Raw genomic sequence first — 14825 nt, forward strand, 5'->3', positions numbered from 1 at the left:
GTGAGTACACAACACTGCAATAGTCTGGGCATCGGACACAGGGTCAAATCAGTGAGTACACAACACTGCAATAGTCTGGGCATCGGACACAGGGTCAAATCAGTGAGTACACAACATTCTGCAATAGTCTGGGCATCGGACACAGGGTCAAATCAGTGAGTACACAACACTCTGCAATAGTCTGGGCATCGGACACAGGGTCAAATCAGTGAGTACACAACACTCTGCAATAGTCTGGGCATCGGACACAGGGTCAAATCAGTGAGTACACAACACTGCAATAGTCTGGGCATCGGACACAGGGTCAAATCAGTGAGTACACAACATTCTGCAATAGTCTGGGCATCGGACACAGGGTCAAATCAGTGAGTACACAACACTCTGCAATAGTCTGGGCATCGGACACAGGGTCAAATCAGTGAGTACACAACACTCTGCAATAGTGTGGGCATCGGACACGGTCAAATCAGTGAGTACACAACACTGCAATAGTCTGGGCATCGGACACAGGGTCAAATCAGTGAGTACACAACACTGCAATAGTCTGGGCATCGGACACAGGGTCAAATCAGTGAGTACACAACACTGCAATAGTCTGGGCATCGGACACAGGGTCAAATCAGTGAGTACACAACACTCTGCAATAGTCTGGGCATCGGACACAGGGTCAAATCAGTGAGTACACAACACTGCAATAGTCTGGGCATCGGACACAGGGTCAAATCAGTGAGTACACAACACTCTGCAATAGTCTGGGCATCGGACACAGGGTCAAATCAGTGAGTACACAACACTCTGCAATAGTCTGGGCATCGGACACAGGGTCAAATCAGTGAGTACACAACACTCTGCAATAGTCTGGGCATCGGACACAGGGTCAAATCAGTGAGTACACAACACTGCAATAGTCTGGGCATCGGACACAGGGTCAAATCAGTGAGTACACAACATTCTGCAATAGTCTGGGCATCGGACACAGGGTCAAATCAGTGAGTACACAACACTCTGCAATAGTCTGGGCATCGGACACAGGGTCAAATCAGTGAGTACACAACACTCTGCAATAGTCTGGGCATCGGACACAGGGTCAAATCAGTGAGTACACAACACTGCAATAGTCTGGGCATCGGACACAGGGTCAAATCAGTGAGTACACAACATTCTGCAATAGTCTGGGCATCGGACACAGGGTCAAATCAGTGAGTACACAACACTCTGCAATAGTCTGGGCATCGGACACAGGGTCAAATCAGTGAGTACACAACACTCTGCAATAGTGTGGGCATCGGACACGGTCAAATCAGTGAGTACACAACACTGCAATAGTCTGGGCATCGGACACAGGGTCAAATCAGTGAGTACACAACACTCTGCAATAGTCTGGGCATCGGACACAGGGTCAAATCAGTGAGTACACAACACTCTGCAATAGTCTGGGCATCGGACACAGGGTCAAATCAGTGAGTACACAACACTCTGCAATAGTCTGGGCATCGGACACAGGGTCAAATCAGTGAGTACACAACACTCTGCAATAGTCTGGGCATCGGACACAGGGTCAAATCAGTGAGTACACAACACTCTGCAATAGTCTGGGCATCGGACACAGGGTCAAATCAGTGAGTACACAACACTCTGCAATAGTCTGGGCATCGGACACAGGGTCAAATCAGTGAGTACACAACACTCTGCAATAGTCTGGGCATCGGACACAGGGTCAAATCAGTGAGTACACAACACTCTGCAATAGTCTGGGCATCGGACACAGGGTCAAATCAGTGAGTACACAACACTCTACAATAGTCTGGGCATCGGACACAGGGTCAAATCAGTGAGTACACAACACTCTGCAATAGTCTGGGCATCGGACACAGGGTCAAATCAGTGAGTACACAACACTCTGCAATAGTCTGGGCATCGGACACAGGGTCAAATCAGTGAGTACACAACACTCTGCAATAGTCTTTAGCGTTGTTCCTCTGAGAGTGTTCAGGTCTGATCATCTGATCTGTGTTCAGATCAACAACCCTGATATGAGGGTGCAGATTCTGAAGGACTTTGTGAAGCAGCACTTCCCTGCTACACAGCTTTTGGACTACGCCCTCGATGTAGAGAAAATCACCACTTCCAAGGTGTGTGTGTGGGTGTAGGTGGGTGTGTGGGTGTGGGTGTGTGTAGGTGTAGGTGTGTGTGGGTGTGTGTAGGTGTGTTCATGCATATAACTGCGTGTTTGTGTGTACACGTGTGTGTGCACGTGTGTGAATATATTATCACTTTATTACATACCAACACTTTTTTACAATAAATATTAAAGTCCCTCTCCCTCTCTCTCTCCCTCTCTCTCTTTACTGCTCTTGTCTTTTGTCTCTCTTATACAGAAGCCTAACCTGATCCTAAATGTGGATGGTTTTATTGGAGTAGCATTTGTGGACTTGCTAAGAACATGTGGAGGGTTCACACGGTAAAGGCCATGCACATAAGACCAGTAACACACTGCATTAATCTGGATGTTGCTCGTGATGAAGCTTTGTCTGTGGTTGTTTAACGGGTTATTTGTTTGTGGTTGCAGAGATGAGGCAGATGAGTTTGTGGAAATCGGAGCGCTGAACGGGATCTTTGTGCTAGGACGCAGTATGGGCTTCATTGGTAAATCATCTCGTATCAGAACTCTCCCTGCCTGCTTTCAGTATAGCTCTTGTGTTGATTTAATTGTCTGATCCATCATGGAGACCCTTCTGTTCATGTTTGCTGTGGTTCAGGTCACTATCTGGACCAGAAACGGCTGAAGCAAGGTCTGTACCGCCACCCCTGGGACGACATCTCCTATGTGCTGCCAGAACACATGTCCATGTGATCTTGTAACCATAGATACAAACATGTTTGCACAGACCAGCCTCTTTCTGGCTTTCTCTCTCTCCTTTTTTCTTTTTTTCAGTCTTTGTTTTTTCCTACATTTCTGTCTTCTACACATGACAAATCAGGTCTGTTCTAGTGAATCATTGCTACACCTAGGTCATATTATTCCATAGTGAAACCCACAGGCAAACAATGCTAGGGTTAGATCAAGAACAGGTTAGAAATGAAGAATTAGCTGTTTACATGGTTAGTAGTACAGGGTGCAGATCCAGAACTCAGACATTTTCAAATCTTTTAAAGTGGAGGGGAACCATCACTCTCCTTTGTCTTCATTTACTACACAAATACAACCACCTCATTGCTTTTAATTCAGAAAGTTCATCAGGAAGAGAGAGTTCAAATCCCAAATTGGTGTAGGGCTGCTGCAATGTTTTCATCAACAGGATTATGGTAGAGTGGATTACCTGTAGTTTCATCAACAGGATTATGGTAGAGTGGATTGCCTGTAGTTTCATCAACAGGATTATGGTAGAGTGGATTACCTGCAGCTTCATCAACAGGATTATGGTAGAGTGGATTACCTGCAGTTTCATCAACAGGATTATGGTAGAGTGGATTACCTGCAGTTTCATCAACAGGATTATGATAGAGTGGATTACCTGTAGTTTCATCAACAGGATTATGGTAGAGTGGATTACCTGTAGTTTCATGTAACTAATGTTTCTGATCATTCATCTAACACTAAGATGCAACTGTTTAATTGAATAAAACTAGTGATGATGGTGTATGTGATTACTGAAATGATAGTGAGGTTCATGATGTGGTGAACCATGACCTATGTCTTAACGATAAAAATCTTGATTATCCTTTAACTTAGAATAATGCTTCAAATATATATTCCTTAAGAAGGCTCTACTGTGCTGGTCAGTTTCTGAACTACAACATGTTTCTTTTTGACCATGTGCTGTGTCTGCTCTCATAGCACATCTATCTTCTGTTGTATCACTGTGATGTGAGGGTCAAATGGTTTTATGAATCTGGTTTGCAACAGAAGCTACAGAATGATGTGGGGCATTAAGGGGTTGGCCCAATAGTATGAATTAAGAATGCACACTCCACATCAAGCTGGGTGAGGAACATTAGGGCATTCAGTTCAGCACTTTAACTCCCACTGAATGGTACACATGGACGGTTGGCTTTACGGTGGTACGTTTACACATCTGTTGGTCTAAATGCAAACAGGACCATGTTCTTGCCCGAGATGTGTTCATCACTCAAACTACTGTGCTTCTCTTCCTCTTCACAGCAGCAACCCTTCAGTTATGTCTCACTTCTTATGTTGGGGAGACTGGCTCCTCCAGTTTGTGTTTTTATGTTTAACTCCATACAGTTATTTAAATGTCAAATGAAGTAAATTGTTTTGTTCTTGATTTTTAATCTAAACTGTAATAAAGCTCTTCTGCGCTGGCCCTGTTGATTTCATCTTTCCTAGTGCTTTACGCTAATACACTAAAGACCAAAAATAAACTCTGTCCACCTCTCACATGTAAAGACGGTGTATCTGGAGACCTCTGAGTTTCTGAGAGACTCCTACCTCCTCCTTGAGATTCTGCAGAGTCTCCTCCAGGTCTCATCTACCCTCCTGTAGTCTCCTCCAGGTCTCATCTGCCCTCCTGTAGTCTCCTCCAGGGCTCATCTACCCTCCTGTAGTCTCCTTCAGGTCTCCTCTACCCACCTGTAGTCTCCTCCAGGGCTCATCTACCCTCCTGTAGTCTCCTCCAGGGCTCATCTACCCTCCTGTAGTCTCCTCCAGGGCTCATCTACCCTCCTGTAGTCTCCTCCAGGGCTCATCTACCCTCCTGTAGTCTCCTCCAGGGCTCATCTACCCTCCTGTAGTCTCCAGGTCTCCTCTACCCACCTGTAGTCTCCTCCAGGGCTCATCTACATTTACATTTACATTTATGGCATTTAGCAGATTCTGCAGAGTCTCCTCCAGGTCTCATCTACCCTCCTGTAGTCTCCTCCAGGGCTCATCTACCCTCCTGTAGTCTCCTCCAGGTCTCTTCTAACCTCCTGTAGTCTCCTTCAGGTCTCCTCTACCCTCCTGTAGTCTCCTCCAGGTCTCATCTACCCTCCTGTAGTCTCCTTCAGGTCTCTTCTACCCTCCTGTAGTCTCCTCCAGGTCTCTTCTACCCACCTGTAGTCTCCTTCAGGTCTCTTCTACCCACCTGTAGTCTCCTTCAGGTCTCTTCTAGCTTCTAGCTAGATTAGTCTTACTCAAAATCACTTCTGCTTACACATATGGATCTGGAAACTGGTGAGGTCCACAATGTATGTGGGTAATGTATAAACAGCTAATGGGTTTTGTGTAGTAGGAAACCAGCATTTCTGCTACTGCATGTTGGTTGGTGAGCTGAACTAGAATGGACAGGAACTGTAGGAACATGATCTGTAGTATTTACATGATCAGATATCTCATTTATTTTGGTGTTAACTATTTGCTTTCAAAAACAAGACCAATGATCCATTACCTCAGTGCTGCCAATGGAGCTGGTCTTTCCCCACGTAACCCACAAATGTAGCCCACAGTCTATTCACATATGCCCATTAATTAAATACTAAATACCCCCAGACCCAATTAACCCTTAAGCATCAATGCTTTTTATTAGCACACAGATGTAACAACCACAAATACTGTAATTACACATATCACCATGGACGTAGTTTTGATTTCACAAGTGGGGGGGACACAACCTGGGGTGGCGAACTGTTAAGCGGGGGGGGGGGGGGGGGGGGGGGGGTGCTGCATGATCCTAGTGCTAGATTTGTCGCTATTTGGATATTGGTTTTTTTACCGTTAAAAAGTGGGGGGGACATGACTTTGTCACTACTTAAATATTTGGTTTTAACTGTAAAAACTGGGGGGGACCAAAACCGGCTTTTGAAAAAGTGGGGGGGACATGTCCCCCCCGTCCCCCCCCCCAAAACTACGTCCGTGCATATCACATTCAAAATGGACTAAAGTGGACTTCAATGTAGAGATACTGCATATTATTCATCATTACAGCCTAAGTTAAACATTCAGTTTAACTTATATTCTATTTAACTTCTATTTTAAACAACAATAAAGTATAATTGTCTACAACAGTAAACTTTCGTCTTCAGTCCGTACTAAAATGACATCAGTCAGCAACGGGTTTATATGTACGGTAAGACGGGTCAGTGACTGGGGTTAGGTCACGAAGTTTTTACCTCATAATAGTTTAAATGAGTTGGAAAACAATATGAAAAAGTATTACTTTCCCCCATATTTCACAGCTTCGTCATTACTTCAGTAGCCTATAGAGTCTTTATGAGCAGGGACAAGTGAAAGAGTTTGGTGTTCCTGTGTCGTTACTTTAGTATATTAAGCCAGGTTATGTTTTTCCCACGTTAAGTGTTTAGTCTACTTAGTTGAGATTGGTCATTGATTGCGGGTTAGGGTTAGAGTTAGGGGTTTCAGGGAGCCCAGCACATACTCCGTTTGTTTCATCTCGTTTTGAGTTGGGCTCAAACGTGGGGAGACATTGGCACAGCTGTCGTCTTCATCCTAACAGCTGGTCTCAGAAAGCGGTACTGTGGTTCACCTAAAAGTGCCGAATTTAACGTTTTACTGTGTTCTATAGGTACTTTCAAGTTGTTTAGGTTAAGAAAGTCAAACTGGTCTTTTAAAATTCAATCATATTCAACATAAAGTGCGCTGAATTGCGCTCAATTGACTGGATTGAACATAACATTGAGCGCAATTCTGCGCACTTTATGTTAACATGTTAATAGTAAACACCATGCATCGTTTGACTTTTGGGAGAATCATGCATCATACTGGATTGACTGGATTGAATGTTTATATATATATATATATATATATATATATATATATAGGAGAAAATAATTAAGGTAACATATATATCACAGTAGTTTCACAGCGGTTTGGCAGCATGTTCCACTCCGTATTGAGGGTTTTTGTTAATGAGGTGTATATTTGTATATTTTTAAGAGGATCTAATTCGCTGTTACGCAGGAGGACGCGGCAGGTTGGCTGTGCGGCGGCCATAGCAGCGCCAGCTCGTCCACGTCCCCGGTGTTTATGTCCGTGTCCCCCGGTGTTTATGTTCGTGTGTCTCAGTCTTCTCTATCGAACCAGTTTGTTGCGTTTTTTACGGATCAGAAACGCTGACGGCCACATGGCAGCAGCAGCAGCTCCGAACCCGGAGGACACGAACCGCAGCGGTTCCACCACCGCCGGAGCTTTAGCTGGTGATGGAGATTCGGAGGAGGCCGAGGAATTCGCCTCTGCTACCCACTGCTCGGAGCTTTCACGGAGGCAGAACGAGCAGAGGAAACTCGGGCTTTTCTGCGACGTGACTTTGGCCTTCAGCAGCGGCGGCGCCGCGGCGGACACGACCGACACTTTTGAGCTGAGCGCGCACCGCTCGGTGCTGGCCGCAGCCACGGACTACTTCACCCCGCTCCTCGGGGGCCAGTTCTCCGAGTCTGTGTCGCGACGGGTGGAGATGAAGGAGTGGAGCAGCGAGGCCGGTCCCGACCAGGAGACGGTGGAGAGCGTCATCCAGTTTATGTACACCGGAGAAATACGAGTGAGCACCGCCAATGTTCACGACGTGCTGGAGCTGGCGGACAGGTCGGTTCTCTGGCAGCTCATCCTGTATGCGAGGGATTGTAGGTCGCAACTGTTAAAGTAGCTACTTTCTCTTTGTCCTAGGCTTTATCGATCAGTGAACACAATTATTGATATATAGATTGTTTATGTAGTTTGCCGTTTTGTCTGTGAAATTATAATAAACGTAAAGGTACAGCAGTTAGAATGCATGACCAAGGGGAGAATATCAGACTGCCATCATGCTTGGGTGATACCTACGCACAGACCGGCACAACTAGGTCAAGCACACACACAGACGAGCAGAGGAACTGTAATCCGGACTGTAATCCGGAGGAGCCGCGGTTCTTCATGTTATGATAAACCCGGAAGGGTCGCCTTTCAAAAATATTGCCCCACCCTTGCTGTTCTGGAGCCTGCGCATGCGCGTACCATGATAAACATGCGACGAAGACTCTACCGCTGTAAGACAGACACCTACGTGTTGCCTAAGTCAGAGCTAAGCTAGATACCTGAAGTGTTATACCTGTGACATGTAACCTGTACTAAGGTATAGCACCTGCCTAGATAAGGGGATAGTAGGTAGAATGAACACGAGACTCAACTCCAGGGTTAAGCCCTTGAACTCAAAACACTATTTACATATGTTGCTATTAAGAGAATAACGTTCAGCATCAGTGACTGAGGCACGTTCGCGTGTCTGGAACTTTTTTTTTCCAGCGTAGAAATACACAGCTTAACCAAAGTTGTAAAAAGCTAGGGTTAAAAATGGAAGAATATGGCTTGATAAAAACGTTAGTACATAGATCAGTACGCAGGTCTGCTATTTTAAAGACATTGTTGGTGGTACGGGTCATTCCTTTTTAATCTTGCCAGTGGATCACCACATCCTCTTAAGACTTACTGGCTTAACAGGAGGAAATGGTGACGTTTTTGTTGACGAGTGTAAAAATCGTCACTAATAATAAAGTATTTTAATTAGTAACAGCTGTAGACAGTAGCTTATTGAAAATATTGGAACCTGATTATATTTTATACTTTTATGCAGAGTATATTCTGGAATGGTGGTTTCAGAGTGAGGGGTCGCTCTTTCGTATGACACAATACCATTACGCTCCTGTCATTCAGTGAGACAGTTTAGTCATTGTATGTTCATTGTATTGCATGTTCAGGTGTACTCATTGTCTGTGTGTTGTTAGGTTCCTTCTGGTGCAGCTTAAGGATTTCTGTGGTGAGTTCCTGAAGAGGAAATTAAGCCTGACCAACTGTGTGGCTGTGCACAGCCTGGCCCACATGTACACCCTGGACCAGCTCGCACTGCGTGCTGCCGACATGATCCGCCGGAACTTCCACAAGGTCATCCAGGATGAGGAGTTCTACACTCTCCCCTTCCACCTGGTCCGCGACTGGCTGTCTGATGCAGAGATCACCGTGGACTCTGAGGAGGTGCTGTTCGACGCTGTGGTGAAGTGGGTGCGTAAGAATGGTGAAGAACGTGAGAAATACTTTGAGGAGCTATTCCGTCTCCTCCGCCTACCACAGATCAAACCCACCTACCTGACGAGGGTGGTGAAGAACGAACCTCTAGTAGCACGGACTCCAGCCTGCTTGCAGCTGCTGTCTGATGCCGTGGAGGGCCATGCTATTCGCTTCGAGAACCTCAAGTCGGCCGATGCCGAATTCTGGGCATCGCACATGGCTGCCTTCCAGCCACGTTTTGGCCAGAACATGGACGTTATCATGGTGGTGGGGGGCGTGTCTGAAGGTGGGGATTACCTGAGCGAGTGCGTAGGGTATTTTGTATATGAGGACCGCTGGGTCAATCTCCCGCATATTCACAATCACCTGGATGGTCATGCTATAGCGGCAACAGAGTCACATGTGTATGTGGCTGGGTCCATGGAGCCTGGCTTCGCCAAGACGGTGGAGAGGTACAATCCTAACCGCAACACCTGGGAGCAGGTGAGCAACCTGACCACACGCAAGCATTCCTTCGGGCTCACCTGCATCAAGAACATTCTCTACAGCATTGGTGGCCATGGTAACTTTAGCCCTGGCTTCAAGGATGTGAGTGTATATGACCCTGAACAGGACAAGTGGCACAACTTGGAATCTGCGCCCAAAATTCTGAGAGACGTGAAGGCCGTCAGCGTGGAGGACCGCTTTGTTTACGTTACAGCACGCACACCTGTTGACACGGACAATGACGACGGTCTCAAAACGGTCACCACACGCTACGACACAGACAGTCGCCAATGGCAGGAAGTGGATTCCCTCCCGCTCATCGATAACTACTGCCTGTTCCAGATGGCTGTGGCCTCCACTAACTTCTACCACACCGCCTCTTGCTGCCCGCGGAGCTACACCAGCATCCGAGACGATGTGGCTCGCCAGAAGATCAGCGGCAGGATCACGGACGACATCCTCGAGAGTCTCCCTCCAGAAGTCACCAGCATCGAGGGTGCCGCCATCTGTTACTTAGGGGACGATGTGTTCGTCATCGGTGGCTGGAAGAACAGTGATGATGTGGACAAGCAGTACCGAAAGGAGGCGTATCGCTACTGCGCCGAGCGCAAGCGCTGGCTGCTGCTGCCACCCATGCCGCAGCCGCGCTGCCGGGCCACTGCCTGCCACGTGCGCGTGCCCTACCGGTTCCTGTACGGCTGCCAGCGCTACCCCATGCCCCAGAACCTGGCCAGGCAGCGCGACCGCATGCAGCAGATGCAGCAGCTGCACCGCCGCACACTCACCCTGCGCAGGCAGCTGCAGTCCCAGATCGAGTGCTGAGTCCTCCATGCCACTAGAGGGGGTAATGGGATAATCATCTCTCTACAATGCTGATAACATTCTGCTACTGGCATGATTTTGTTTCTCATGCCCCTGAATTGTTTCTGTTTTGCTGTACATATCTTATGTGTATGTTATCTGTAAGTTATTTGTCTGTTTTTGGTCCAGTATTTGTTTTGAGAAAGGTAAATGACGTGGCTAAGGATTGTGAAGAGAGTATTTCTAATGTGTATTTCTTATTTCCAATGTGTATATATCGTAAAATAATGTAAAGAACATGAACAACATCTATTGGAAGTTGTCAGATCATCTTAAAGTATATTGTTCAGTTATACCTGTTTCCTGTGTACAATTGAAGCGTTGCTTCATGGCCTTGCTTAAATCTGCCTTAATTTTTGCTGCTTGTAGTAATGAGGTAATGTACCATTCCGTTTTTTTAACACAACATGCAGTACTGGTGTTGGTCTCCTCTGTGCTTGCTAAGAGTGCGAGCTGCCCATGAGAAGAACCCCAACCTGACTGGTTCTCCATCCCCTGACCTAGTAAAGCCAGTCATCATGACCTCTGCAGTGACTCATGAATTCACAGAATTATGCATTAGATTTAGTGGAGAGAATCTGATTGGTGTAATGTGATGAATTAAGGAAGAAATGACTGATCATGCTGGACCATATCTTATCATTTGCCTCTTTATTAAACTCCCCTTCAGACTTCAGTGCACTGTGCCTGGTTGTCCAGCTTATGTTGAGATCTCTGCTTTTGCAAGTTGAACTACTCCATGTCAGTCGTAGGTTTGCTTCATTATTGTGGGTGAAGCTTTTCTGAGCTGCAGATGTTGAGCAGTGGCAGGAAGCATGTCCTGATTTTCACTTCCTGTGGAGAGTTGGAGATATCGTTTTCAGCTAGAGTCAATCACAGGATATGTCAAAAGTAGTTAGGTTCACAGGTCACGGAGTTCACATGTGGATGACAAAAGGAGTCTTTGGGTTTTTGTTACAATTTTATAAACAGACTTTTCTTTATGTAGCTCTTTCAGTTAACGGTGCCAGGACAACATTCCTGATAAGATTGTCTACTTTGAGACTGCGCCACATTGAGACTGCACCTGTGAGTGGAGGGTGCTGCGTAGTCATGTTTGTTAGAGCAAGAGGGAAGGGATCGTTATTGTAGGAGGATTTCAGGATGGGAGTGTCTTAAATGGATGGGGATGGGAGTTGCATTATTAGAGTTTTTTTTTTGTTTGTTTGTCTACCTCAGTTAAGCGTTTTAACAGACGTTGCTGTACAACACTGAGATCCTGGTTCTTTGATGTGTACGGTCCTCACTGTACCTCATTCCTGCTTGTGATGGTCCCACTGTATTGCACTACTAACCTTGTAGAAATGAGTAAGAAGCCATTCCATGTCTGTCAGACATCTTCAAACTGACGACATTCAGATTAGCCAGCTAAGGAAATAACCAGTTCCATGTTTTGCATGAAGATTAAGTGTGTGTGTGTGTGTGTGTGTGTGTGTGTGTGTGTGTGTGTGTGTGTGTTTTTTCCCCTTTGTATAAATTTTTTTTGTCATTTATTTCCTAAAGCCACTTGGTAGCTATTTTAATATTTTTATTACATTCAAACATTACTCTTCATTAAATGTATTTTCCTTTATCCAATTTGTCCTCTATCAGAATGTAATTTTTGTGCTAGTGTCTTATTGCTCAAGTGCTCCAGCTTGGGTGGCTTTTATTTCTGATTCCTACAGAAATGGGAGGTGTTCATCTGGCTTTGCTGCAGAAATGGGAGGTGTTCATCTGGCTTTGCTGCAGAAATGGGAGGTGTTCATCTGGCTTTGCTGCAGAAATGGGAGGTGTTCATCTGGCTTTGCTGCAGAAATGGGAGGTGTTCATCTGGCTTTGCTGCAGAGACATCAGTGACGAGAGTTTAATCGCTTCTGTACTTGTTTATATGACTTTAAAGAGCAGCTGAACAGAGTAGAACTCAACAGTCTTAACATGTCTGCTTGAAGAACACATCCACCTGGCAATCCATGCACAGGCCTTTATGTACCAGAAACCTCAGACTGAAATAGTTTGACTGGTGCTGTTATGGAGTAGTAGATTTTTGTAAAGTTATTTGACTAGACTTAAATGTTGACTAGAGATAAATTTGACAAGCAGTACTGCCATCTAGCTTTGTAGTCTCACTTGTACATGGAACCTTTCAAAACTCCCAAGCTTGTGCAAATCATACTGGGCACACATTAGTGTGCTAGTGTACATTATTTCTTTAGTATGTAATTTGTAAACACTAGCTGGAGCAGTTTATCTACATGGGGAGACAGCTGGGATTTGTCTCATGCAGAAGTGAAAGTGTGATTGAGTCCAAAGATATTCCTGTTTCTGCGTGCATGCTAACCCTAACCTTAACCCCAAACCTGTACAAGTGTGTGAAGGAGCTTAAAAGTGCCAGAAATGTCCATAGAAAGGGGTGTGTTCTCCCCTGTGTGGGCCCTTGTAAAGTAATTTAAAGGATATATATCGTATATTATATATATTTTGCTTTGCATGTAATATTGGGAATGCACAATCAAATGTGGAACGGAAAGATTTGCAATAAAAGCAGTTTCTTAAATTGAGGTTGTATGTCGGTGTCCCTGTGTTAATTGGTTTTGCACAGCAGTTAGGAGTCTTTTAATTATACAGCAAAAGAATTGTACATATTAAACATGAAAGTAATTTTCATCAATAACAAACTACTTAACATTTTAAGCAGTTAATGAGATTTGTTTTAGTACAGAAAATTCAACCCCAAACCTGAAGTCCTTAAATATACTGTACGCTAACTTCTAACCAAAACCCTCTAACCATAAATCCCTAACCTTCTAACCCTGACGCTTTGAGGAAACATGAATTCTCAACCTTTGTCTGTATTTCAGCATTTTTATTTTTAATAAAAGTTTTGTTTAATATGAAGTTTAACAAAATGAGTCTCAAACAAAATTACATTTACATTTACATTTATGGCATTTAGCAGACGCTCTTATCCAGAGCGACTTACAAAAGTGCTATGTAGTTGCTTGGAATCTCCAAGGTAGAATAGATAGTCCTGAACACAAGGTACTCTAAGCTGGAAAAACCACTAGACGAAAGTCAAATGATACCTAACAATTATACCTGAATATACACATCCCCTGAGGAAAAAGACAGTAAACAATTCCTATAACCCAATTATGCACAATACCTGAGGAAAGAGACGATAAAGTACAATAGACAAAGCATAATTATGCAAAGTGCACTTGAAAGAGGTGGGTCTTCAGTCGGCGTCTGAAGACAGCAAGTGACTCCGATGTTCGGACACACAAGGGAAGTTCATTCCACCACCTTGGAGCCAGGACAGAGAAAAGTCTGGATGCTTGTCTCCCATGTGTCCTGGATGATGGAGGGTCAAGACGAGACATACTTGAGGCGCGGAGGGCTCTAGGTATGCATCTGGGTTTTACCATGGCCATCAAGTAAGGAGGAGCTGGACCATTCTTTGCTTTGTAGGCCAGCACCAGGGTTTTATATTTGATGCGGGCAGCTACCGGAAGCCAGTGGAGGGAGGACAGCAAGGGAGTGACATGGCTGAACTTGGGAAGGTTGAAGACCAACCGAGCTGCAGCGTTCTGGATCAGTTGCAGGGGTTTGATGGCATACATAGGAAGACCAGCCAGTAGGGAGTTGCAGTAGTCCAGTCTTGAGATAACAAGGGACTGGACAAGGACCTGAGTGGCCTCCCTAGAGAGAAATGGCCGAATCCTCCGAATGTTGTGAAGGGCGAATCTGCATGATCGTGTTGTGTTAGCAACGTGGGCCGTGAAGGAGAGCTGATTGTCGACAACTACACCAAGGCTACGCGCTTCCATGGATGGAGTGATCACGGTGTTCTCGAATGAGATAGAAAGATCACGATGAGGACTGGCTCTTGCAGGGATGTACAGCATCTCCGTCTTGCTTGGGTTAAGCTTTAGGTGGTGAGCTGCCATCCAAGAGGCAATGTCTTTCAGACATGCAGAGATTCGAGCTGAAACCTGTGTGTCAGAGGGTGGGAAGGAAAAGAAGAGCTGGGTGTCATCCGCATAACAGTGATAAGAGAAGCCATGTGCAGATATTGACTCACCCAGAGAGCAGGTATAAAGGGAAAAAAGAAGTGGACCCAGTACTGAGCCTTGTGGAACACCGGTGGAGAGTTTGCATGGCGTGGATGTTGATCCTCCCCATGTTACTTGGTAGGAACGACCCTCCAGGTAGGATGCAAACCATGTCCATGCATTGCCAGTGATACCAAGGCCTGAGAGGATGGACAGAAGGATCTCATGATTGACTGTGTCAAAGGCAGCCGAAAGGTCAAGCAGAATCAGAACTGATGATAGTCCATTTGCTCTAGCCGCATGGAGTTTCTCAGTTACTGCAATGAGTGCAGTTTCCGTAGAATGTGCCGGCTTGAAGCCAGATTGGTTGGGGTCCTGAAGCTGGTTCTGTGAGAGAAAAGAGGATAGCTGGT

At 45.4% G+C, this 14825-nt stretch overlaps 2 protein-coding genes across 4 annotated transcripts in view; both read left to right on the plus strand.

Moving 5' to 3' along the window:
* The window catches only part of LOC143487860 (ATP-citrate synthase), a 49423-nt gene extending 45100 nt beyond the window's left edge, over window positions 1-4323 (plus strand). For both annotated transcript variants that reach the window (XM_076987102.1, XM_076987103.1), the window contains 4 exons: window positions 2019-2132; window positions 2379-2461; window positions 2570-2646; window positions 2760-4323. In XM_076987102.1, coding sequence (XP_076843217.1) covers window positions 2019-2132; window positions 2379-2461; window positions 2570-2646; window positions 2760-2854 — 369 coding nt within the window. In that variant the 3' untranslated portion in view covers window positions 2855-4323. The remainder of the gene's footprint in view (window positions 1-2018; window positions 2133-2378; window positions 2462-2569; window positions 2647-2759) is intronic.
* A 2572-nt stretch (window positions 4324-6895) lies between these two features.
* On the plus strand, window positions 6896-12918 carry klhl11 (kelch-like family member 11). 2 transcript variants are annotated; one of them, XM_076987160.1, is made up of 3 exons: window positions 6896-7537; window positions 8713-10322; window positions 12046-12918. In XM_076987160.1, exons 1-2 carry the CDS (start codon window positions 7005-7007, stop codon window positions 10298-10300), a joined length of 2121 nt encoding a protein of 706 aa, XP_076843275.1. In that variant the 5' UTR covers window positions 6896-7004; the 3' UTR covers window positions 10301-10322; window positions 12046-12918. The 2 variants fall into 2 exon arrangements, with proteins under 2 accessions (XP_076843275.1, XP_076843274.1); XM_076987159.1 differs by having other exon boundaries at window positions 8713-12918.
* The last annotated feature ends 1907 nt before the right edge of the window (window positions 12919-14825 follow it).

The sequence above is a fragment of the Brachyhypopomus gauderio genome, unplaced genomic scaffold (assembly GCF_052324685.1).
Source record: "Brachyhypopomus gauderio isolate BG-103 unplaced genomic scaffold, BGAUD_0.2 sc51, whole genome shotgun sequence".
NCBI classification, from domain to species: domain Eukaryota; kingdom Metazoa; phylum Chordata; class Actinopteri; order Gymnotiformes; family Hypopomidae; genus Brachyhypopomus; species Brachyhypopomus gauderio.